The sequence below is a fragment of the Anabrus simplex genome, chromosome 1 (genome assembly GCF_040414725.1).
Source record: "Anabrus simplex isolate iqAnaSimp1 chromosome 1, ASM4041472v1, whole genome shotgun sequence".
Lineage (NCBI taxonomy): Eukaryota > Metazoa > Arthropoda > Insecta > Orthoptera > Tettigoniidae > Anabrus > Anabrus simplex.
In genome coordinates, this window is record NC_090265.1 from 928568866 (window position 1) to 928595622 (window position 26757).

General features: G+C 41.9%; 1 protein-coding gene across 1 annotated transcript in view; it reads right to left on the reverse strand.

Annotated features, from left to right (window-relative positions):
* LOC136874914 (proton channel OtopLc) overlaps positions 1-26757 on the reverse strand; it is a 224654-nt gene that overhangs the window by 122926 nt on the left and 74971 nt on the right. The window contains exon 2 of the mRNA XM_067148624.2: positions 12593-12695. Coding sequence (XP_067004725.2) covers positions 12593-12674 — 82 coding nt within the window. The 5' untranslated portion in view covers positions 12675-12695. The remainder of the gene's footprint in view (positions 1-12592; positions 12696-26757) is intronic.

The window sequence follows — 26757 nt, forward strand, 5'->3', positions numbered from 1 at the left end:
CCGCCAGTTGAAACTCCTCTACTGGAGGAAGTCTGAACTTTATCTACTGTGTTAATTCTCAAGTTTCTCAGAAGATGTCCCTACTTGTAAATTTTGAAGTTTCTGAACTGGGTCGTTTTCGATGTATTTTTGTTTTGCCTATAGTAAGAAGTGTGGACATTCTCTTCCAGATGGCACTACTGGAGGACTACAATTATGCACCCTAGTGCGAAGTGAAAGAACTGTGTTTTTTGGAGAAATTTTGAATTCATAAGTTTGTTCTTTGTTAAATTTCTTTCAGTTATTGTTTAAGTTGGCAATATTAACCCTTTCTTTCCGCCAGTTTTGAATTTGACCAATAAGGAATTTCTGTAATTAATTTTCCACCAATAATGTGTTTCTTCTTCATCTAGTGTAGGGGTTTTCGTTGTTAGCCAATAAAATTCTTGTGGGAGGGTGTTCTCATTCCTGAAACGCCTCGAACTTTCCACGAGGGTATATAACTTGCTGATTTTCGGGTCTCCGCGCGACTTCAGTAACATCTATCAGTGTGTAAAGTACGTAGCAGGGGGCGGGAAGCGCCTCTTTCTTCGGGCAGCAGTTCAACCACCAGGTAATGGCCGTTTAATAACTTCTTTTCTTGCTAACTCAGCAGTTTAACTCTCGGGGCAGGTCCGAAGCCTTTTTACCATGTAACTTTCCCTAAAATGTAAAGACTCTTGGTACCAATTCTATCTTTTCAAACTACATATTGGGATAGAGAGTGCTTAACCCTCTCGAGCTCCCACTCATATTGCGTTGAGGTGAACTTATTTTCACAACCGTTTCTTCCTTAATGTAATGTAAATTGTCTCCTTCTATAAGTCACCTAGGTTTTAAATAAAGTGTAGTAGGAGTGCAAGAACGCCTCCTCTCAAGTTGGTATTTTTAGAGGCCATGTAATTGACCTGTTTCTTTACTTAATAGGCCTCAGTAGGTTGGGTATTTTTACTCCTGTTTTCATGTACTTGGAGGACAGCTTGAAAGTGGAGTTTGGTGTGGCCTGTGATAGGCTTGAACTTAAGAGTGGGTTGCTCTTTCTTAAAATTTGTTTCTGCGTGCCTCGAGGAGGCTTTACTGTGTAATTGGGAGCAAGAGCTCCAGGGCATGATTGGGGTCTTCTGCCCCGTTGTTGAATCTTGTATATAGTTAAGTTGAGCTCATTGCTCAAGAATTACGTGTCTGGCTCTCGGAGCCCAAATCCTGTAACACTGTAATTGTACATTATTGCTTGGTTGCTTTGCTACTCTGTACCTGCCACTCTTGTTATTTCTTGATTTTGCAAAGAAAATATAACCTTGTTAAATTAACTTTAATTTCGTATTTTGAGACCTGTTCACCCCAGCACCTTCTTTCACCTCTGTACATCCACAACACTCCGTAACAATAATAATAATAATAATAATAATAAGAAGAAGAAGAAGAAGAAGAAGAAGAAATGGATATAGGCGTAGCCAACAAGACTCGTTCCGCCATCAAACTCCGACCAAAACCAATTCACAAGTGAAATTCGTCGGAGAAATATTACATCCTTTGATATTTACTGGTATTTGTCAAGGCAATGGGCTCTGACTCATTATTTTCTACCGTGTTCTTGAAAAGGTCATCCGTGAATGGAGAATGATGATAATGATTGTTGATTAAAGCGGCCTAACATCCAGGTCGCGGCACTGGATCTTAAGCAATGATTATCGACTGCCTTGCTTTTGCAGTTGATGTAGTGTTAACGGCAGATGACCTCAATATCGCCCGCCTCCATATTGAAACATTAAAAGAAGTAACTGAAGCTGTCGGTCTACGGGTATCTTAAAAAAACAATTAATGATATCTGACCGTCATAGTACCGCTGAATTTCTCGATACCAAATATGGAAAAATCAAACGTTGCATTCATTTTAAGTTTCTGCTGAATGCTTGGCTCTCGCTTACCACGGTGAGAGGATCCAAATGAAAGAGAGGAAATTCTTAGGGAAGATCCTCGGCCCACGTCCTAATTCTGAGGACAAATATCGCCTGAGGTCAGGTACAAAGCTGTACTCTAAATTTGAAAAGGTCTCACTTGTTATATTTTACTGTCATATTGTCTGGAATGCCGAACACCATAATATCTCGAAGAATTCTTGACCTTCTCATGACTTGGAAATTTACTCAATGGGCAACTGCAGTGAAGCAGGATCTAGACGGTGTCTCTGAGACACTGGCTCAAGAAAGAATAAGTTCAGGACCTGGGTTCACGGGTTAAAGGATCTCGCGAAAAGAGTGAGGAGGCGACCTAATAACATTAGAGAGGGAATCTGCCACCTGGGCGACTGCCCTAAATGCAGATCAGTGGTGATTGATTGATGATGATGGATTGGAGAGTTGTCGGTCGTAAATCTGTTTCCTTATGCTTGAATTTGCGTTAGTCAAGGTTCGCCAGAATTTTCACAAATTTATTATTATTATTTAGCTTTGTAATATAAAATGTTGATAATTCAGTCATATAAGTAGCCTGCATTGTTTCTAGTTTCCCTCTACTGACTTTCTCTGAACTAGCGCCAGTCTCGTAGATATTGCCCCTTAAATATAGAAAACACTTCGTGCACACTCCTGTTTGAATGGTTGTCTATACTTGATTTCCTGCCATCGCTGACAGGTCATCTGGTATTTACGGTGAAATTCGACAAATTCTGGAACGCACGCAGCTATCTTTTCGTCTTCCATGGTGACTCTACAACTGAGCCTGTTGATACTTGTTCGTGAGGTGTTCCCAGTAGCCCAGGAGTCTACACAGGCCAGTCCTGCAAGCGTTGTGTGTCCAGGAGGGGAAACGAGCGTGTGTGTGTGAATCAGGTGACAACAGTGGCATACTGCCAGGCAGTCAACCACTAAATCGGTGTTGTAATTATAATAGATATAATTAAAGTATACATGTTTTATTTGAAAGGAAAGTACTGTATATAAGAAATTATATTTCACTTTGGAACAGGAGTAATACTACTTTATTCTTTCTAAAATAGTTTTAGAAGTTATTGCAAACATTAAAAAGAATATTTCTGTAGTCTACTATTTAAAATATGTTTGGGACATATTATTCTTGCGTTTAATAATGCCTAAAAGATGCAATTATCAATGTTGTAATTTTACATGAAACTATATAAAAATTTGTTATTATACCTGTAGGCAACATAGAAAAGTAGTCAGCAACAACATTATTATTGTATTAATATGCAGAAAAACAATAACAATAAACTGCCAGTCATAACTTGTACCTTTGCTGGCGAAACCGAATGTTTAAAGGGCTCTTTTTTCTCTGGTGTGGCTAGAACAAATTTGTTATTCATAGACCTGTTTCAGTCTCATCCTTGGATTTGACGATATGAAATCGACTGAAGTACGAGCGATATTAATAATACCACTCCTTATGCAGCCAATCCCAGTTATGAATGGTGTGTTAGGTGCCGATGACCTAGATTCTAGAATCATAATCGTCATGAATGGTGTGAAAAATGTCACTCATAAGGTCAGTTGTTGCGTGCATTTCAGTGCTGGTGGTGGCGGCGATTATTGTTTTAAGAGGAAGTACAACTAGGTAACCATCCTCTATATAACACTAATCAGAAATAACAAGAGGAAGGGGTCCGACACTTCGAAAAATGAAGGTATCGGCCAAAGAAAGACAAGGGCTACGAAGGGTGTGAAATGAAAGGCTCCCTAGGCCTCGCAAACTAATACCGTCGGGGTCGGAAAAGAACAAGAGTAGGGAGGTCGGGCAGTATAGATGAAAGTGAGGAGTCTAGTACAAGTAAGTGGAAGCAATACCAGACTCAGCTAAGGGGTCCGTCATCGCCACCCAGCTCCCTAGTTAAGAGCCCCTGGGGCCCCTTTTAGTCTCCTCTTACGACAGGGTGTGGGTGGGTGTTATTTTACTACCCCCACCCACAGGGGAACATTTCAGTGGGCTTGGCAGTCTGATATGTAATAGCAACTTGTGACTCGGTGAGAAAAGCAACGGGGAACTACCTCACTCATTTCGCTGGTATGACTCTTCACCGACGCGTAGGTCATGTATGACAGCTGTTGTTGGAGCTGTTGGGGATCAAACCAATTTTTGGGCTAAATACTTAACATACACATGCAATTATAACTCATAATTATAATTGCTGTCCAAGAAACACAAACTAATTATTTGTTTTATTTATTATAACAAAAACACTTTCCGCCTCTGTATCACAACCAGTCTCATTGAAGTGTATCGAAATGTAGCGACAAATTGTATAAAGTAATATAAACTAGTAACAAGTAATAACAATGATATTTTGACAAAATTAACAATATCGTTTTCTAGCACTATTTGTAACTCGATTTTGTCTTTATATAAACCGCAATAAAAGTATTATTTTTCTCAAGAATTAAAGATATATAATAAAAATCCACACAAATGAAGATTACTCTCCTTTGTCATCAGACATAGTTTTTATTCACTTTTGAATTTGTCTTCACCAAATCTGGATCACGGCTGCTCAGCACATGACATGTAAACCGGTCTTAAGGGGGTTTCATAGGCAGACTATCGTACGTACACTTTCTTTTCTCTTGGCCGGATGTACTTTTTTTTCATATATTATATTACTAACGTTGGCTGGTAATTTCGATGTTAAAATCTCACTTCCACTTTCTTCCTTAAGTTTATTCTCTAGTCATGACCATTGCATTTGTTGTTTCTGCTGCTCTGCTTAACAAAGCGCTCTCTCCCAGGAAGCGGAAAAGGGAGGACGACTGTGAACGCCCACACGCAAGAACGTACCGTTAGAATGAACAGGACAGTGTTCTCCACATTCTCCCCCATTTAAGCCATACCATATCGATAACTGAGGTTGATCAATTTTGAAATAAGACTGTCAAAACAAGAAGAACATCACTCATAAAGCGATTTCTTCCTCCTGTTCGTGATATATTAGTAATACATTAATTTCGAATTACTATTGTAAACTGCAAAGGTACATAGATACTAGTTAAAAAATAAGAAAGTTATAGAATTATTACAGTTTTAAGCACAGAATAAATTAACAATTTCAAGCAATGAAACCCAATCTTCAGGGAAAGCGGGGGTACTAAGATAGGAAATCTGGCGTATCAATGAACCTCGTGAAAGCCTGTCAAACGATTCGCCTAGTAAAACAGAGAAAAATATGATGATGAGTGAGAGCATCACATATATCTTAGACATTTTCAGTAAACACCCACCCCCGCCCAGTTTTTGATGGTCTGTTAAAAATAAAAATTTACTAACAGCGCTTAATTGTTATGGCTTGCTTGATACATATCTATTTAAGCGGGAAATTACATTAGGGAACAGCAGGCTACTTTGTTCTCTGAAGAGATCGCCATATTTGTGAGGTTAAGTATGTTATTCGTCACATATGTGAATTTGTTGAAACAAAATGGGTTGTCGAAGTGTTACAGATGCAATAAAGTGGCAAATTGTGGGCATGCACAAGAGTGGTAGGCTAAGAGTTATAGTAAAATTGGGACTGATTTCGGTATAAAATAACATGTATAGAGTAGATATTGAAGATTTTTGAAGTGAATGACAACATTAAGAATGCAACCCATGCAGATAGGCCAAGGAAAGCGTCTCCGAGGTAGGAAAAGACTCCAATTATTTAAAGCGAACAGGAGGGCTAGTCAGACAGATCCAAGTACTGTAAGTGAACGTCCATGGATTTGATTTGATTTTAGTCTGATATATTTGCCTCTTCGAGTTGACGCCCGTGGATTTAATTTTATTTTAGTCTGAAATATTTGTCTCTTAGAGCTGACGCACGTGGATTTAATTTTATTTTAGTCTGATATATTTGCCTCTTAGAGTTGACGCACGTAGATTTATTTTATTTTAGTCTGATATATTTGTCTCTTAGAGTTGACGCACGTGGATTTAATTTTATTTTAGTCTGATATATTTGCCTCTTAGAGTTGACGCACGTAGATTTATTTTATTTTAGTCTGATATATTTGTCTCTTAGAGTTGACGCTCCCACGGTTAGTTGAACTACTGTAATATGTTCGAAACGTCGGCAACCTGAATATAATGTATATTGAACATCAAAATGGGCTAACTTGGACAAAGAACGTTATAGTGATGTATTTGTTGTTACTGATGGTTAGGTGCTGGTCTTTCACCGCATTACCCTGGTTTCGGTGCTAGGGAAAGCGAAGATGAAACAGGTCTTCATTAATTTTTTATTAATAAACCTGAAATTTCAGGTGGCTGCAAGGATCCAGTATACTGCTGCAATTTATACTAGCAGCTTCTGCAGTGAATGATAAAAAAAATTAAAGAAACATAGTTCCTACGCAAATGGGCGAAACTGCAGTCTGTCCTTGCGATTGTCGTTGAAACACTCTAGAATCAGTTTCTCTCACGATCAGATGTGTCTGTAGTAATCACCACGTCTACAGAAATGTCCCCTAGCAGGTATGGCAGTATATTGATTTGTATGTAAGTTCATATCGCGAAGGTAACTCTGTAAGTTAGTAACTTCACACCTCAGTTCACACTAACTTCACGCTGCCGTCTTAACAGTAGATCAACACGCTACTGCTTGAAGCTAGCGATTTTCCCGTTTTAAAGTAACGCTAGTAGCGATGATACCTGCTGATACATGGTATGTAGCGGAGGGCATTGGAACTTTCTGACATTCGCAATACGATGGACAAAAGACAAGTTACAATGCTAGATCTTCTTAACTTATCTACGGTTCTTGACTCAGATGACATAGACATACTACTTTCTCAACTAAGTAAGCTCAATTTTTCAACAAACAGTCTCCAGTGGATGAACTCAGACCCACGGAGTCGTCAACAGTGTGTAAGAAATAACAACAAAGAATATTCATCCTGGCGGTCCGTTGAGATTGGTGTCCCACAGGAGTCTGTCCTAGGACCATTTCTGTTTTCCGTCTATATCGACGATATTACGCCGTTGGTTAACAACGACAGACACTATATGTGTGCGACGACATATTTATACTTGCACTGTGAACCGGAAAACCTAACTCATGAAATTACTTTTTTTGCTAGGGGCTTTACGTCGCGCCGACACAGATAGGTCTTATGGCGACGATGGGATAGGAAAGGCCTAGGAGTTGGAAGGAAGCGGCCGTGGCCTTAATTAAGGTACAGCCCCAGCATTTGCCTGGTGTGAAAATGGGAAACCACGGAAAACCATTTTCAGGGCTGCCGATAGTGGGATTCGAACCTACTATCTCCCGGATGCAAGCTCACAGTCGCGCGCCTCTACGCGCACGGCCAACTCGCCCGGTACTCATGAAATTAAACATCTCAATAGAGACATAAGGAATTTATAACTGGACTGATACGCGTTGCCTCATACTAAATAACGTTAAATCCCAAGTTATAATAATTTCTCACCCACGACTTCGTTCAAAAAATGTAATCAACATCTCTTGACCAAAGCTCTACCTACAGAATTCACCAATTGATTTCAGTGAATCAGTTAAAGATCTCGGTGTTATTATAGAGGAAGCATGGAAGCAATAGATTATCAGCGTTTCCAGAAAAGTATTTGCGACACTTAACTCACTTAGAAGATTAGACCTACGCAGCATATTTTCTCGAGTATTAAAGGAACGTCTCATTTGCACTCTGGTAATACCTCATTTCCATTACTGTGATGCCGTGTACAACAACCTGACTGCTACTTTTAATAACAAATTACAACACGCGCGAAACGCCTGTGTTCGCTATATATGTGACCTACGTTACTATGACCACGTTACACCTGCCTACTTTGCTGGCTACAACTCAAAAAGCGTCGTAATCTTCATGTTCACTGCCTTCTTCATCAAATATTCTCCTCACGTTCATCTCCCTACTTGAACTGTTAATTTCACCACCTGTCATACAACCACAATTTCGGAATACGATCAAAAACTGATACACTCTTGTCGATACCACCTCATCGCACCATAAGATACACAAATTCGTTTATTATTTCTTCAGCATGGCAGTGGAATACACTACCTTTCGCTGTCAGAGGGGGCCCCATCTGATGGTTTCAGGCAACGTTTTCACCAATGTCTACTAGGTAACGGATGAAGTAGTTGTTCGTATGTTATGGTAATATTGTAGATTAGCCTTTATTCAAGATGTGCGCTGTACAAAGACAAACTGTTGTTGTTAAGGATTTCTTTTATATAGAAATTAGCTAATAGTTTATGAAAACCATATCATGTAATAATTGTATATATCATTATCATCATTATTATTATTGTTATTATTTTTCATTTTCATTTCTATATCATAATACTGTGTTGTTTAGTAGCTGTAAGATGTATCATTAGTAGTCTATTTCTTTTAATTCTGTAATGTAAATATTATATTTTCTGGTTATGTAGAAGTGAAGGCCTAATGGCCTTAATTTTGCCAGATGAAATAAATCTATAGACATGATACTGTATAGGCTTTTGGGCTTATGCCGTGGACTTCTTAAGAAGCTTTTCTCGTGGACAGTCGAGATTTCTTCTGATGACGCACAGCACAGTTCTCTGCGAAACGTTAAGAATTTCACCTTACTTTCTTGACACGAAATAAGCCCAAAAGCCTATACAGTATCATGTCTATAAGTGCTGGTCGTGAAAGCATCCATGGAAATACATCTATTCTGTTCTAACTACGCCAGCTACCAAACGGCACGTAGTGAAAGACCTTGAAACTACTTGAAGAAAATAAGAAATCTCCGTACGAAAATTGCAATTCTATAAGAATACTATTTCCCGAGTACTTTCAGATTTTATACTTCAAAATGTGGACGGGGTCGAGAGCGCTCGCTCACTGAAATCTATTCAGCCTTTTCGTTACAATTTACATTCACGAAAACGGCTTATCAAATTATATATACCACATATGGTAGTTACAGGTTGAATGTCAGTGATGCCACAGAATGTTGGTGGATCCTTCAGCGTTGTCAGGTCAATGGCATGGATTGATGATATCTTTGCTCACACTGAGTCTTTTGAAGAAATCGACAAAGAAGGTCTTATCATGCATTTGGTTTGGTGAAGTCCCATGACTTCAAGGTACTTGAGATGGTATTTATTAAGATAGTAGAAGATACAAGGGTTGTATCTATTCCTTTTCTCGTTTTCGTTGAATGGCATCAGTCTCGAATTTGACGATTGGATCGATTAAATACTTGCTATTCGATTTTTCGTCGAAGGCGATGATTTCCATTCAACGGGTGTTGCTGGTAGTGTAGAAGCTATGAACAGAATAAAAAGGCAAAAGCAAAGTCATCTCCGTACAGGCCATGAAGGACCATGGAAAGGTGGAAAGTAAAGGCTTCTACTATCCGTAACCTCGGCACCTGATGGGGTAGAGTGGTTAGCCCTACGCCCGGCAGCCTTTGCCCCAGAATTTAACCTAGTTCTCATTTTTGGTGCAGGCTGAGTGAACCTCATGTACACCTCCGGAAGTAGAAATCTCGTTTCTTAAATTTTACGACTTCCTAACGGGGATTCGAACCCACGTCCTTCCGGACGAACCGAGTACACCTTTACCGCCTCGGACAGGCAGCCTCTTATGAACAGTATAGCACAGAATAATTTCATTGTCGTTAAACAACATACAGTTTTAATTGACGAAGTCGATCACATAACAAAATAATTGAATATTTAATGTACAAACCCTAGATTAAAAGGGCCCGCAGAATGTTATATTTTCCTTTTTCGACGTATACCGTAGTCAAGGATATTATTTTCATTAAGTGTTGGTAACGTTCGTAATGTCACTTCCGTAGGATATGCAAAATCATAACCAATATTATACCCTTCTGGTGCTCTCCTGAAAATGTGGTCCTCCATTTTCACACCAGGCAAATGCCGGGGCTGTACCTTACCTCAGGCCATGGCCGCTTCTTTCCCACTCGTAGCCCTTCGTCACCATAAGACCTATCTGTGTCGGTGGGACGTAAAGCAAATTGAAAATTAAATGTTTGTTGTCTCTGCATGGCATGTTGTTTTATCGTATTTGATAGTGTCGGCTACAGAGCAACGCTCAAACATAAAGGTTTGTATTTTGTTACAAATATCTCATTCGGAACCATTAAGAGTACTGGTAAAAATTACCTTGCCAGGCATAACGTTACTGTTTTGGAGCATCCTAAATAATATCCAGCTCTGTCACCACCTGACTTCTTTCTCTTTTCACCACTGAAAACTCATCTGGAGGGGCGAAGATTCGCGAAAGCTGAAGTTACCGGTACTGCAATGCGACGAGAGTACTGCGACTGGTTTCGCAAAATGGCTTCCAGCAATGCTTCCAGTCACTCTACACGCGCTGGCAGACGTGTGCTATTGTGGAAGGGAATTATTTTGAAAGAAATGTTGTGTAATCTGCATGATGGGAAATAATTTCTCTCTTATTAACTAATTTCGGGAACATTTTGAAGCTGCTATTATAAGCAAACTAATTATTCACTAATGTTCACGCCCAAACATTTTGATTAAATCATCTGTAATGACTTCCTCTAAGAATGTTATAATCAAATTTTGGTCACGAATTAATGTCTTCAGAAGGTAATGCTTACTGCCTATCTGTATTCAGTTAATGTTAAGAACGGGCTTAGTGTCGATGTGGGGAATGGACTCGTCCGTCACAATTTCCCCCGAGGGGTGTCAGTTCAGTCCATAACAAGCTATCGAGCTGGCGACATCACTGTAGTATGCCGACTTTGCTGTCTCAATCTCTTCGTCAACACTCTGGTGTACCCCTAATCTTCCTCACTCCGCGCATTTGGGTGTCACAACATCCTGGCCGAGCTTTACAAGGATGTGCAATATACTGTTTGTTGACGAAGTTACAATTTAAGGAAAGGATGTAAGAGGGGTGAAAGAACACCCTGATGCCTTAAATGAGGATTTGGAAGATTAGAAACAGTACGGAGAAAAAAAAAAGACATGTGCTGGTTAGAGGAGAGGGAGAAGAGAAATGAGCAACAGAAATAGTAGGAGATAAAGGTATGGGGATTATAGAGAGCTTCAAATATACAGAAAATGAAATAAAGGAGAATAAATAGGGGAATCAACTGGAGGAGATAACGGGTGTCTTCTATCACAGGGTGTCCAACTCCCATGGAACAAAGATACCGTAGGCTAAATAAATATAGCTAAGCAAACCCATGCCCGTATAGGCTATGAAGGTCCATGGCGATGACGCCGTCTCTCAGACCGAGAGATTTATAACGGTTGAAAGAGCTGCTCGGAGAAGGTGAGGGGTTTGGCGGCCATGGCCTATACTAGGAGCTGTTCCGGCATTCGCCTTAGTGCAGGAGAATGGAAAACCACGGAAAACCATTCTCAGGACAGCCGACGGGTGGAGCCAGGCGTGAAGTCCGGCACTGTGCCCCAGGTCCGTCTCCCGAATGCAGTGGCGTAGAGCCACGGTAGAGCCGTGGCCAACTTTCCTCTGCTCGGTTGGCTGGTCAGAGTACAGAGCTGTTGGACCACGGGCAAGCCGTGGCCTCTTAAGGGACGAAACCCAAGGGCCGAAACCCATGAGTGGACGGTAAAGGCTTCCACTATTCGTAACCTCGGCGCTTATTTCAATCGAGTGGTTAGTTCTATGCCCGGGCACCTTTGCACCCAGTAATTAACTTGGTACTCAGTTTTGTGTAGACTGAGTGAACCCCGGGGCCATGTACCGCTCTAGAAGTAGAAATCCCGTTTCTTGAAGTTTTCGACTTCCCGACGGGGAATCGACCTCACGTTTTTACCGCCTCAGCTACGTAGCCCCTCTGAAGAATTATAGCGCAAGGTAAATTACTTACCGTACCCGTAATAACACACCATTATTATTATTACTTAAGGAGCTGTGGCATGGCCGATGATGAACATGAGTGAATATTGAATAAGATACAGGCATTGTAAGTCAAAATTTTGAGAATCATGTTTCAGAAGACTGAGGAAAAAATTAAGATATGTGTTAAAGAAATCAAATCTGGTTTGAACATGCTAAACTGATGAAGAGAGATGAAAGAAAAGAGAGATTAGAGAAGTTCACAGTTACAATGGTTAAAAGCATCATAAAACAGTGTGACTCGTACTATGATGTGGTGATGGAAGGTGAGTGGAGAAATGTGAACTGATCTTCATGGACGACCATGCCGGAGTCTTTCAAGCTTTTGGCCAGGACGGGACTATTGTATTGATGTCTGGAAGTAATTAGAATTACTGGGCACAGTGACCTAAAATATGAGGAAGAATTTCGATCTCGTTAGGACAATGTCGACAACGGTTACTGTCATAGGCCGTGCCTGAAATAACTCGTTCTGTGTAAGTATTCATTTGCAACTGCACCAGAGACAGTGAAAAAGATCTTATGAGTTTATACGGTAAATTCCTCTACATGTGATTCAGCTGGAGTTATATCACCTGACCCATAGCTATTACGGATTTGTTTATTTCGCTATCGCACGACGCTGTCTCTTATGATCTCAGTTTGGTTAAAGACAGTAACTCATATACTTTTATTGTGACAATGAACGTATTACACACTCACTGTTTTGTTTCACTCACCATAGGGTGGGTACTCCCGGGTGAATCGATGGCCACTCTGCTGCTCTACGGTCCCCTGAGGCAGCACTAGCTGCAGAACCATTTTGTCACCATCGCTGGAAAGCTGTAAATTAAATATGACATGCTTAGAATAGAAAATGGGAACAATAAATAAATAAATAAATAAATAAATAAATAAATAAATAAATAAATAAATAAATAAATAAATAAATAAATAAATAAATAAATAAATAAATAAATAAATAAATAAATAAATAAATAAATAAATAATTGCCGTCCGACTACTTGGTTAATTAAATGGTCAGCGTACTGGTCTTCCGTTCAGAGGGCCCCGGGCTTGATTCCCGGCCAGGCCAAGGATTTTTACTGCGTATGGTTAATATCGCTGGCTCGGGAACTGGGTGTTTGTGTTCGTCCTAATACACTTCTCTTCAGTTTCTTACATCATATCGCGCTACTAACCACCACAGAAACATTCAACAGTGAATACATCCCTGCACATAAGTAGTGCAGGAAGAGCACCCGGTCGTAAAACTGGACAAAACCCATATCAAGTGCCGACCTCAATAAATTGAGAACCAGGAAGAAGAAAAATTAGTGCCATAAATCAACAGCCTAGTTTTACATCGCTGAAGAACCATACAAAGAGCAGTAACTTATGTCAGATATCATGGAGGTTGGGAACATGTCGAAATATATCAAAACTAAATGACAGTATTATCAGACATATAAATGAAATGGCGTATGGCTTTTAGTGCCGGGAGTGTCCGAGGACAAGTTCGGCTCTCCAGGTGCAGGTCTTTTCATTTGACGCCTGTAGATGACCCTTGGGTCGTGATGAGGGTGAAATGACGATGAAGACGACACATACACCCAGCTCCCGTGCCAACGGAATTAATCGATTATGTTAAAATTCCCGACCCTGCCGGGACTCTAACCCGGGACCTCTGTGAACAAAGGCCAGCACGCTAACCATTTAGCCATGGAGCCGGACATTATCAGACATAATAATAAATAAGTAACAACATTAGATCTCCAGTGAGAGAAGGGACTCAGTTTAAAGAATATTTGCATGAAACGACAGAAAACAGAAAAATAATTAATAATAACAACAACAAAATAGTAATAATAACATGTATTTAACGACGCATCAACTTCCTAACGAATAAGATCTATGTGAAAATGTCTCATTTTCCCGTTCTGTTCTGCACTCGTTTGTCTAGCGCTCCGCCCACTGAGGGACATTTACGACATGGCGGATACAAGTTCAACTTTCTTCAAAGATGGCAGCATGATAGCCACCCTATCTATATATAAAACATTGGATGTTGGTATGTTTGAAGCTAATAGACTCAAAAACTACTGGACCGATTTCGCTGACATTTTCACAGGTTGTTCTTATTACATCTGAGAGGGATTATGAAGTGGTTTGAACGAAATCTACCAAACTCGATAGCTGCAGTCGCTTAAGTGCGGCCAGTATCCAGTATTCGGGAGATATTAGGTTCGAACCCCACTGTCGGCAGCCCTGAAAATGGTTTTCCGTGGTTTTCCATTTTCACACGAGGCAAATGCTGGGGCTGCACCTTACCTTAATTAAGGCCACAGCCGCTTCCTTCCCACTCCTAGCCCTTTCCTGTCCCATCGTCGCCGTAAGACCTATCTGTGTGGGTGCTACGTAAAACAACTAGAAAAAAAAAAGATATCTGATTGGTAGTTCGGCACTAAGGGGTTGAAAAATAAAATAGGGGAAGATAAGCAAAACACAAGACAAGTCCGATCAGCGGGTTGCCTACCTAACAGTATGTGAAGATTATGATGTGTTTCTTAAAACATATTTCTGCTTTTACCAAATAGTGTGGGGGCAGGACACCCCTCCCAGCCCAAGAGGAGAGGATGAAATGTAAACGTAATCAAAAACGACTGATATTAGTGTCGTACATGCCGAGGTAAATAAATTTACACAGGCAGGACAACGTCCGTCGGGTTTTGCTAGTGTATTATATTCTAGCTCGTTGGTTGGTATACTGTATTTATTTGTGATGGAATATTTTGAAGACATCCTTATTGAACGCAGAGTGGAATGCATTGACTTAAAGAAGGTACAGAGCTAGTAAGTTATAGGTATTCACTATCGTGTAGTTTGTTTCACCAAATATTTTGCGGTGAGTAATAACCGACTACAGCCTGGCTTTCACTTAATAGGTTACACTTCACTACACTCCAACTGACACCTCTCTGTGGAGACGAATGATATACCATAGCTATTTGCTGGTAAATATGCGGTCTTGTCATACGCCCCACTGCTGATGATTATCACATTTATGTAAGTGATCTAGCTTGGGCTCGTTTAGTAAGACACAAAGAGAAAACTTACTCGGTACTATTTCATTGCGGCAGAGAAAATCAGATAGCTCGAACAATTTATGAAGTAGTGGGCGTAGCGACTGCGTGATTGGCTTTCGATCTTTCATGAATATTGTCGAGTTTCGCGTCCTAGTGACAATAAAGGATGATAGATATTGCTCTAGGTATTAGCAAGTGGTCAGATATGTGCAATGTTACTGTACGCGAAGAAAATCGGAACTTATTGATCCTGCCAAGAAACCAGCGGTATGGAATTGCAACGAAGTGTATGAAGGACAATCTCTGAATTAGGAACTTACACATAGTTTTGTAGACCCAGAAATATTGAAATAGCGTGTAAATATTCTAAATTATTTTAATGTTCCTATATATTTTTTTCTATCTTAATTCAAGTTTTGTATTTATTTTTTATTTCTTTACTTACATACATATTTTGTACACAACATTGTATATCTATTTCATAATGTTTTGTGTTGTTTCTGTAATCCATGCCATACGGTAAATAAATAAATAAATAAATAAATAAATAAATAAATAAATAAATAAATAAATAAATAAATAAACTTAATGATTACATTTTATGTTCTAGAACGTAAAATTGTCTTGTTAATTGAATAAAGAATCCTTAAAAGTGGATATAAAATTTAATTTTTTATGTTGTTCTTTCATATTTCTTGTTTGTGTTGTTCGTATGAATTCGGTGCTACAACCGAATTATAATGATATCCTTATCTCGGTAATGTTCTACATTTTTGACGCAACATATTTTATATTATTTTAAACAATACGTTTCATTTATTCGGTATGTGATTGAAGTTCCGGCATTTGAGCATATTGTTATGTCGTCGCAGCGACAGCTATATTCGAGGTCTCGTTGTAGTCCGGTGGTGGTGGTAATTATTGTTTAAATAGGAAGTACAACTAGGCACCATCCTCTATATAACACTAATCAGAGAGGAAAAAAATGGAAGGGATCCGACACTTCGAAACAATGAAAGTATCGTCCAAAGAAAGACAAGGGCCACGAAGGGCGAGAAAATGAAAGACTCCCTAGGCCTCGCAACCCAATACCGTCGGGGTCGAAAATGAACAAGAGCTGACCAAGGGAGATCGTATATGATAGATGAAAGTAAGGAGCCTGGCACAAGTAAGAGGAAACAATAACAGGACTCAGCTAAGGGCCCCCTGGTCGCCAACCCATGTTCCCAAGTCGGGAGCCCCTGGAGCCCCTTTTGGTCACCCCTTACGACAGACAGCACATTCTACCGCCCCCACCCACAGGGGGATCGCTGTAGTCCCCCTGGTACAACACTCAACACAATAACTCTTCGGGAAGAAACTACACAGAAACGTTGATGAAGTTGTCTTAAGTGCCTTTCATGAATAAATAAAAAAAATTATCTTGCCTTGTGAGCCCGCCTGGTGGCCATGAAGTCTAAACGGCCTGACACCGAAGTTAGCCGGTTCGAGTCCCGTTGGTCGAAAAAAATTTCACCATCAGAATGTTGGCCGGCAGGGTAGGGGAGGTGGTGGTATACAATTTCTAATCACTAGATTGCGCGCCAAAAGCCTGGATTAAATTCTAAACTTCTCGGTGGTGCTCATATGGAGTGAGGGCATATGACGCTCTTGATGGTGATTCGTCCGTCGGACGGATACGTTAATCCTTGAGCAGACACCTTGTTGCTATTCGAGAGGAGTAGGCTATATGCCGGAACCGGGTTTCACCCTCTCCTTTCCTACTATCATATATCACATCATTCATTTGATCACATTAACTCCTCTGATGAGGTTGACGTCAGGAAGGGCATCCGGTCATAAAAACCCGCCACGACAGATTCATATCACCTCATACTCGACCCCGTAGGGCAACGGGACAAGGGTTGGACAAACAAGCAAAAACAATATCTTGCCTTGTGCTATTCGACTATTGATTTCTGTGGTACTCGGTTATCTTCTGTCCAAATTTTGATTAACAAACTTTTGTATATGCGCCAGATCTGACAAAGACAATGATGTCCGATTTACTAGATTTTTGCTGAGAGTTTTCCTTCATTTAATAAACAGTGTTAGCTTTCTGAACGTATACGTTTCACCCATTCATGCCCGGTGTCAACTATAATGAAAGAAGATTTTGTAAGTTATGAGAAACAACATTCTAGTTGCAAGGTTCAGTCCTAAAGATAATAGGCAACTTGCTATTTCGGGGTGTACAGACCAGGAAGGGGTGATACTGACGCTGACGTGGAGTTATTTGATAAGATAATCAGTTATGTGAGAAAAGATATAGAAAGGAACGTGATTGTAGAGGGTGTTCTCAATTTACCAAATGTTTATTGAGAAGATAATGTCAGCGATAAAAATCACTACTAACGGTGGTCAATAACCTGATATGGGAAGGACATATGAATCAGGAAGTGATGAAACCAACTAGAGGGAAGAATATTTTAGACATGGTGCTAATAAAACTACATGAACTCTCAAGAAAAAGTCCGCCTCGTTGGCTGAATGGTCAGTGTACTGGCCTTCGGTTCAGAGGGTCCCGGCTTCAATTTCCGTCCGGATCGGGGATTTTAATCGCTTCTGATTCATTCTTTTGGCTCGGGGACTGGGTGTTTGTGTCCGTCCCAACACCCTCCTCTTTATATTCAGACAACATACCACACTACCAACCACCACAGAAATACGCAGTAGTGATTACATCCCTCCATATAGGGTTGGCGTCAGGAAAGCCATCCGGCTGTAAAACAGGGCCAAATCCACATGTTCGCACCCGCGACCGCACAGGTGTTGGAAAAAGTGATAGGTAAAGAAGAAGAACTTTAAAGAGAAACTGAAGCAGTAGATGGTACTAGTGACCACGAAGATGTTTTAGTGGTAGTTAAAAACAAATGTGATAGTGGTTGGTGTGTTTAGCTGCCACCCCTGGAGGCCCGGATTCGATTCCCGGCTCTGCCACGAAATTTGAAAGGTGGTACGAGGACTGGAATGGGGTCCACTCAGTCTCGGGAGGTCAACTGAGTAGAGAGGGTTCGATTCTCTCCTCAGCCATCCTGGAAGTGGTTTTCCGTGGTTTCCCACTTCTCCTCCAGGCAAATGCCGGGATGGTACCTAACTTAAGGCCACAGCCGCTTCCTTCACTCTTCCTTATCTATCCCTTCCAAACTTCCCATCCCCCCACAAGGCCCTTGTTCAGCATAGCAGGTGAGGTCGCCTGGACGAGGTACTGGTCATCCTCCCCAGGTGTATCCCCTGACCCAGAGTCTGAAGCTCCAGGACACTGCACTTGAGGCGGTAGAGGTGGGATCCCTCGCTGTGTCCGAGGAAAAACCGACCCTGGAGGGGAAGAAGAAGGTTGCGAAAGTAGGACTATTAAGCAGTACCATATGGTTGATAAGAGAGTTTAAAAAAGTAAATATGATACGTGGACAAGAGTAAATAAAAAATATTAACAACCTATTGGATGGATTTAAAGCAACTGTTGAGGACTGTGAAATCAGGTATGTACTGTATAAGTATCTTTAAAGATGCTAAGGATTGGTAAGTGCGTTCTGTATTATACAGAGAAATAAAGAAATTAAGAAGGAGATGCAAGTTAGAGAGTTAGGAATGGTCGTGAAAGGAAGGCGAAATTGAAGGAACTTACTAGGAAATTGTATTTAGAAAAAAGCCAGCTAAGAATAACGTGATGGCAAGCATTATTGACAGTAATATGAATTTCAGTGAAAAATGGAATGTTGGGTATATACTTTAAGGCAGAAACAAATTCTGGGGAGGATTTTCCAGGAACAGGAAAGGACCGAGGGGAGTGTAAATGTGAGGATTTACGGAAGGAAGAAGTATTTAGTCAGCAGTAACGTATGATAAGATAGTTGGACATAAGGATAATGTCCAAGTCGAGGAGTTGACTAATCTTGTCGAAATACTGACATTTTCGCATGATAATAAAGTAATTTACAAATAGATACAAAAGTTAAAAGCTAGAAAATCAAGTGGAATTGATAAAATTTCTGGGAATATACTAAAGGTAATGTGTTGGGATATAATACCATACTGTTTACATGAAGGAATTATACCAAATGAATGGGGAAATGCTGTTGTAGCTCGGCCTGGTAGAAGTTTTTCCGCGCGTCTGGATGTGATGATGATGGTAATAAGGTAGGGAGAGGGTGGAACCTAGTGTCGGCTCATAGTCTACTACTGTCGAATAACACCGAAGGACCTGTTCAAGGCTTAACTTCTCCATTCGAGGGTCGAATTACCATCAACAGCGCCATATGGCTTCACTCCATATAAACACTGCGGAGAGGTTACGAATTGAACGCAGGCGTTTAGCACGCAATCTAGTGATTAGCAATTGTATATTTGACATCTCCTACCATACCGGCCAACATTTCGATGGTGAAATTTTTGTCCACCAACGGAACACAATCCATCTCACCACGGTGTCAGACCATAAAGACTCAAAAGCTTAACTATCTTAGCCACCAGGTGGGTTCGTACCGAGATGCTCGCTATTTAAAGTCGCACTTTCAGCGACACTGGGATAGGAAAAAACTTGGATTTGGAGGACAGCGGTAGTGGCTTTAATTAAGGTACTGCTTTTGTATTCACCCGATACGTAAATAGCTTAGCGGTGTTCGGTTCAGAGAGTTCCTGGTTTGATTCTCGACAAGGTCTGGGATTTTTTCAGCATCTGAATAGTTTTCTCTGGCTCGAGGACTGGGAATTCGTGTTCGTATTAATGCACAGCTCTTCATATACATAAAATATATCATGGTGCCAAGTACCACAGAGACAAGCAATAGTCAATACATCCCTCCAGATAGGGTTGACGTCAGAAAGGGCATTCGGCCGTAAAACTGAGTCAAATCCACATTAATGCCGACACCAGAATAATTGAGAAAGTTTAGGAAGAATATGGTATGTATTGATCCTGTTAAGGTATAACGTACTGTTCTGTTAGCTCCAATTGCATTTCTAGTGTGCAACCCACAGACAGTTCAGAGCTAGAGGGGTGGTAGAGCCGAGTGGGACATAGTGGGTTCGAACTCCACTGTCGGCAGCCCTGAACATGGTTTCCTATGGTTTCCCATTTTCACACCAGGGAAATGCTTGGGATGTACCTTAATTAAGGCCACGGCCGGTGCCTTTCTCACTCCTAGCCCTTTCCTATCCCATCGTCGCCATAAGACCTATCTTTGTCGGTGCGACGTAAAACAACTCAAAAACATTAGAAGAGAGTTGTATTTACTTATTTACTTTTCGCCCTCCCATTTTCACACCAGGAAAATGCTGGGGCTGTACCTTTATTAAGGCCACGGCCGCCACATTTCCAAATCTAGCCTTTTCCCATCCTTTTGTCGCCTTCGATGTGTTAGTGCGAAAATAAACCACTAAACCACTAACAAAAAAAGTTTCGTCTTTTTATACCTCAACGAGCTAAGCTCATATTAAGGGCCAATACAAAAATACATGTTACGCTGAAACAAAAAAGAGAAATACATTTTTGAAGATAATTGTCTAATAGTTATTTGCACTTTTCTAATATGTTCGCCAGGGATGTATCCTGTCACCGTTACTTTTCAATATCTATGGTGAATATGCAATGAGAACTGCATTAGAAGGCTGGGACAAAGGGTTTTCCATTGGGGGATGCAAGATCAACAATTTGAGATTTGCTGATGACACCACCTTGATAGCATCATCTGAAGAGGAGTTGACAGAGCTGATCAAGAGAGTAGAGGAAGCAAGCCTAGAAATTGGATTACGCCTAAATCGACAGAAAACTAAAGTCATGATTGTTGATCGTAAGAACAACAACAGTCCACATATCAAACAGATTGGAGGGTGTGAAGTTGTACATCAGTATGTATATCTAGGCTCCTTACTATCCAATTCTGGTGGTTCCAAATATGAAATAAAGCGCAGAATTGAAATAGCAAAGGTAGCAATGATCCGTCTGCGGAAGATCTGGAAAGATAACAACATCACCATTAAGACAAAAAAGAAGATCGTTGAATCTCTAGTCTTCTCAGTCTTCTTGTATGGCGCAGAGACGTGGACCATCCTCAAACGTGATCGTGAACGGATAAAAAGCTTTGAAATGTGGTGCTGGAGGAAAATATTAAGGATTCCTTGGACAGCTCATCGCACGAACACATCAATCCTGAACCAACTTCAGATAAAAGTTCGTCTATCGTGTAAGGTCTCTCAGCGGATTGTACGCTACTTTGGACATATAATGCGCCGAGATGGTAGTCTACAAAAGCTGATTGTTGAGGGCAAAGTCCAGGGAACCAGACAACGAGGACGAATACCAACGCGATGGATTGACATGGTGAACGGCCCCCTACAGTGTTCTCTCAGAGTAACCACATTGAAAGCTTTAGGTAGGGAAGAATGGCGGAGTATGGTTCATCGGCTAGAGGGCTGAATATTATGATAGTCACGACGCCTCAGTCATGAGGCAAAACGAAGAAGAAGAAGAAGAAGAATATGTTCAAATCACTGACAAGATAGGAGATATTTTACATTTTCTGTAAATTGATTGGGCAGAATTACATGAGTGAAGTTCAACTGGGAGGCTTTTATAGTTTTTGAACAGAAAGTTTGCAAGTTAGTGATTGGTGTTGGTTTGTGTACTTGTGCTATATTGTTGAATATTACCATTATAGAGTAGGTAAAAATTATTAATAATAATGCTATTTGCTTTACGTCCCACTAACTACTTTTAAAGGTCTTCGGAGACGCCGAGGTGCCGGAATTTAGTCCCGCAGGAGTTCTTTTACGTGCCAGTAAATCTACCGACACGGGGCTGTCGTATTTGAGCACCTTCAAATACCACCGGACGGAGCCAGGATCGAACCTGCCAAGTTGGGGTTAGAAGGCCAGCGCCTTAACCGTCTGAGCCACTCAGCCCGGCCGGTAAAAATTATTAAGGTTTAGTTTTTGAGTAACAATATATATATTTTTGCCGGCCCCGCGGTATAGGGGTAGCGTGCCTGCCTCTTACCAGGAGGCCCCGGGTTCTATTCCCAGCCAGGCCAGGTAATTTTTACCTGCATCTGAGGGCTGGTTCGAGGTCCACTCAACCTGCGTGATTGCAATTGAGGAGCTACTGACGGTGAGATAGCGGCCCCGGTCTAGAAAGCCAAGAATAACGGCCGAGAGGATCCGTCGTGCTGGCCACACGACACCTCGTAATCTGCAGGACTTCGGGCTGAGCAGCGGTCGCTTGGTTGGCCATGGCCCTTCGGGGCTGTTGCGCCATGGGGTTTGGTTTTTTAATATATATATTTGCTTATGTTTTAGTTAATAGTTCTTTTTTTTTCTAGTTGCTTTACGTCGCACCGACACAGAATGATCTTATGGCGACGATGGGACAGGAAAGGGCTAGGAGTGGGAAGGAAGCGACCGTGGCCTTAATTAAGGTACAGCCCCGGCATTTGCCTGGTGTGAAAATGGGAAACCACGGAAAACCATTTTCAGGGCTGCCGACAGTGGGGTTCGAACCTACTATCTCCCGAATACTGGATACTGGCCGCACTTAAGCGACTGCAGCTATCGAGCTCGGTAGTTAATAGTTCAATAGGTATAATGTTTGAATGCGTGTATAGGACAGAATTTGCTGTTTATGAATTTAATGAGAACAGAATACGTTTGGCCATACTGTGAAGAATTTGTAGTGGTTTAATATGTATGTCATTTTCCCGTGGCGAGATAATAATGAACTTAGGTTATTGGTCACAAAGTCCCTATTTTCACGAAGTAATTCAAAATTAATAACTAGCGTTATTCTAGCGCAAGATTATGGGGGTATTGGGTTTCACTAGGTTTGAAGTTATCGATAGGGCACCGAAGTCGTGCGAACCACCTGTAGGCGCTTTCTATTGTAATGGCTGATCACCGCAGCAAAGCTGATCACAACTAGACATCTCTATTAGCGACATAAGAAAAACTTCACGGCAGTTATTTCTCTTACAACTGCGCTTGATGGAGTGTGAAACGTGTTTGGTCCGGTGACCGCATACTGTACTTATAGTTACTGATTCAGCTCAACAACTAACTGAAGTGTTGATGTTTGTACTTGTTGCTTCATATAAGGAACGTATTGTTCCTCGATCATCGTGTGTGATGACCTGTATTGTGTGGTGCTGAATGTGTATCTGTATTTGTAATTAATCGGAGCTAAAGACTTGGGGGCACCGGCTTCGCGGTGTAAGGGTAGCGTGCTACCTCTTAACCGTAGGTCCCGGGTTCGATTCCCGGTCAGTTCAGGGATTTTTACCTGGATCTGAGGGTTGGTTCGAGGTCCACTTAGCCTACGTGATTACAATTGAGGAGCTATCTGACGGTGAGATGGCGGCCCCGGTCTGGGAAGCCAAGAATAACGGCCGAGCGGTTTTGTCCACAGGTCATCACACACAGACTAAGTACTGATCGAGGATGGTGTGAAAATAGGAAACCACGGAAAACCATCTTCAGTACTGCCGACAGCAGGGTTCGAAACCACGTATGTATGGAGGTTGTTTTATAAGCCATGGCAACTGTGTTATATCGGTGTCTTCAAATAAAGCTTCAGTAATGGAAATCTACTACATGTGCTTGAAGAGAAATTGAATGTTCTCAATGGTAGCACCAAATTGGGGGTCCAAATACGTGAGCTACCCACACCAGGCAATAGAAAGATACATAAATAGAAACCATTGTATTACTGTATTAGGCATAAAATATGTCTTTCTCATAAGTTGTTTTACGTCGCACCGACACAGGTAGGTCTTATGGCGATGATGGGAGAGGAAAGGGCCAGGAGTGCGAAGGAAGCGGCCGTGGCCTTAACTAAGGTACAGTCCCAGCATTTGCATGGTGGGAAAATGGAAAACCACGGAAAACCACCTTCAGGTCTGTCTATAGTGGGGTTCGAACCCACTATCTCCCGAATACTGGATACTGGCCGCACTTAAGCGACTGCAGCTATCGAGCTCGGTACGCATAAAACGAACTTAATAGTACATTACAACAATATTTCATCAATTGCAATACAATAATTCGATTTAGACACAAGACATGTAGTTCTCTTCGCGATGAAATCGCTCCAGATGGATACGACATGTCTACACTTTCGCTTCCTGACATGGCAAACACCTTGCGCATCTGCAAGTCTTGTCGTAAAATGCGAAACATTAACGACGTGGTTGCCATGGCTTCTGAATGACCTCTGTATGTATGCAGGCACCTCTTTCTTTCTTTCTTTCTTTCTTTCTTTCTTTCTTTCTTTCTTTCTTTCTTTCACCGGGCGACTTGGCCGTGAGGTTATGGACGCTCGGCTGTGAGCTTGGATCCGGGAGATAGTGGGTTCGAATCCCACTGTCGGCAGCCCTGAAGATGGTTTTTCGTTTTCACACCAGGCAAGTGCTGGGTCTGTATCTTAAGACCACGGCCGCTTCCTTCCAACTCCTAGGCCTTTCCTATCCCATCGTCACCATAAGACCTAACTGTGTCGGTGCGACGTAAAACCACTGGCAAAAAACTTTCTTTCTTTCTCTTTCTTAATCCGTTTACCGCCCAGGGTGGTTTTTCCTCGGATTCAGCGAGGGATCCCATCTCTACCACCTCAAGGGCAGTGTCCTGGAGCGTGAGACTTTGGATCGGGGGAGACAACTGTGGGGGAGGACCAGTGTCTCACCCAGGCGGCCTGACCTGCTTGTGGGAGGATTTGAAGATTTGAAGGGATAGACAAGGAAGAAGGAAGTAAGTATCTGTGGACTTAAGTTAGGTACCATTACGGCATTTGCCTGGGGGAGAAGTGGGAAACCACGGAAAAACCACTTCGAGAATGGCTCAGGAAGGAGTCGAACCCCCCTCTACGACCTCCCGAGGCTGACCCTGTTCCAGCCCTCGTACAACTTTTCAAATTTAGTGGCAGATCCGGGAATCGAACCCGGGCCTCCGGGTGTGGCAGCTAATGACACTAACTACTACACCACAGAGGCGGACAGGCACCTCTTTCAGTCCTTGTAATCAGTGTTACCTCAAAAGTTTGACAGGAACGCCATTGCTTCCAGAAATCGGAGGACATGCTGGAATGTAATGTTGGATAAGCAATGGCACCAATCACTGATAAGTTGAGGGAAAGCCGTTTCCGCTGGTATGGTCATGCACTTCGAACTGCTCGCACAACAGTTGCAAAGACTGGTTTAACCTTGCTGATTGATGAGAAAAGGCCAGTGGGACGACTGAGACAGCGTTGGTTTGACTCCATACATGAAGATCTAAAAATTGCATGCCCTCATCCTGACATAGCACACAGTCGTGTAAAATGGCGACAGAGAACCAAGAAAGCAGATGTCGCTAGTATGTGGGACAAATAATAATAATAATAATAATAATAATAATAATAATAATAATAATAATAATAATAATAATAATAATAATAAACTCCATGGCACTAGAGTTCTGACGGGCCTTAGCCTACCAAGCGACTGCTGCTCATCCCGATGGCCTGCAGATTTTGAGGTGACTCATGGTCAGTGTGACGAATTCTCTCACCGAGCAAGTGGCCATGCGGATAGTGTTGCGCAGCTTTGGGCTTGCATTAGGGAGAAGGTGGGTTCCAACCCAACTGTCGGTAGCCCTGAAGATGGTTTTCCGTGGTTTTCATTTTCACACCAGGCAAATGCTGGGGCTCTACCTTAAGGCCATGGTCGATTCCTTCCCACTCCTAGCCCTTTCCTATCCCATCGTCGCCATGAGACCTATATGTGTCGAAGCGACGTAAAGCAAGTTGTAAAAATAATAAATAATACGTATCCTCTCAGCCATTATTCTTGGTTTTCTAGACCGGAGTCACCATCTCACCGCTACTAAGCTGCACAAAATATCCGGCTCCTCGGCGTCTTCAGAAAGCTTGGGACGTAAACCAGCGTTATTAAAATCAGCCTAGACACTCTCCTCTGCGACCCGAACCTGGCTTGCCACCAGCATCGCTCTCTAAACGTCGTCTTAAATCTGCCAGGCTTCACGTTCAGAAGCATTCTCAGACGCCCTAGAGCAGGGCCTCTCAAACGCCCAAAATCTCACGCGTGCAGATAGAGGCGCAAGAGCTCCGTGCACTGTGCATCGCTGCCGCTCGGCATGGCTCGGATCAACGCTTCGTCTCTGGGCTAGTCGGCTAAGCTCGGCTGAACTCGCCTATACTCGGCTCAAGTCAGCCCGGATTTGGAGCGCTACGGCGCAAGTGGGGCAGAGGGAGACAGGCGGAGCGAGCGAGAGAGGCGTAATGAAAGAGAGAGTAAGCGCTATTGCTCCAAATCGAGGAGTGGGGGGTCTGCACTCTGGTCAACCAAGCCAAGTCGTCTTTTGCACCGTGCACAGTGCATGCACCACGCGCATGCACCCTGAGAGGCCCTGCCCTAGAGCCTAGACGTTGGCCGCATTTTTTCAGCTTTGGACGATAATTTTCTTCGAGCAGCTCGATGTTAGTGGCCATAGTAAAATAAACCAACTCTCAAAGGCGTCACAACGGTACGTTATGTGACACAGATGAGAGTCCACTGAGGAAGTAATTTAGGCGCAGGAATTGTTAGACAAGAGGATGACTTATGGTGTTATTACTTAAGGCTAAATACGGAAGGCAGAGGCAAGGAATTTTAGCAGAAAACGGAAGTAGAAGATAAATACAGTACAAATTATAGCAAATACCATAACACACGTTATGGTGTGAAATAATGGGCTACACTCCGAGGCACTGTTGAAATGTTACAAATAACAGCCACCCTTAGTGCTATTCGAAGACG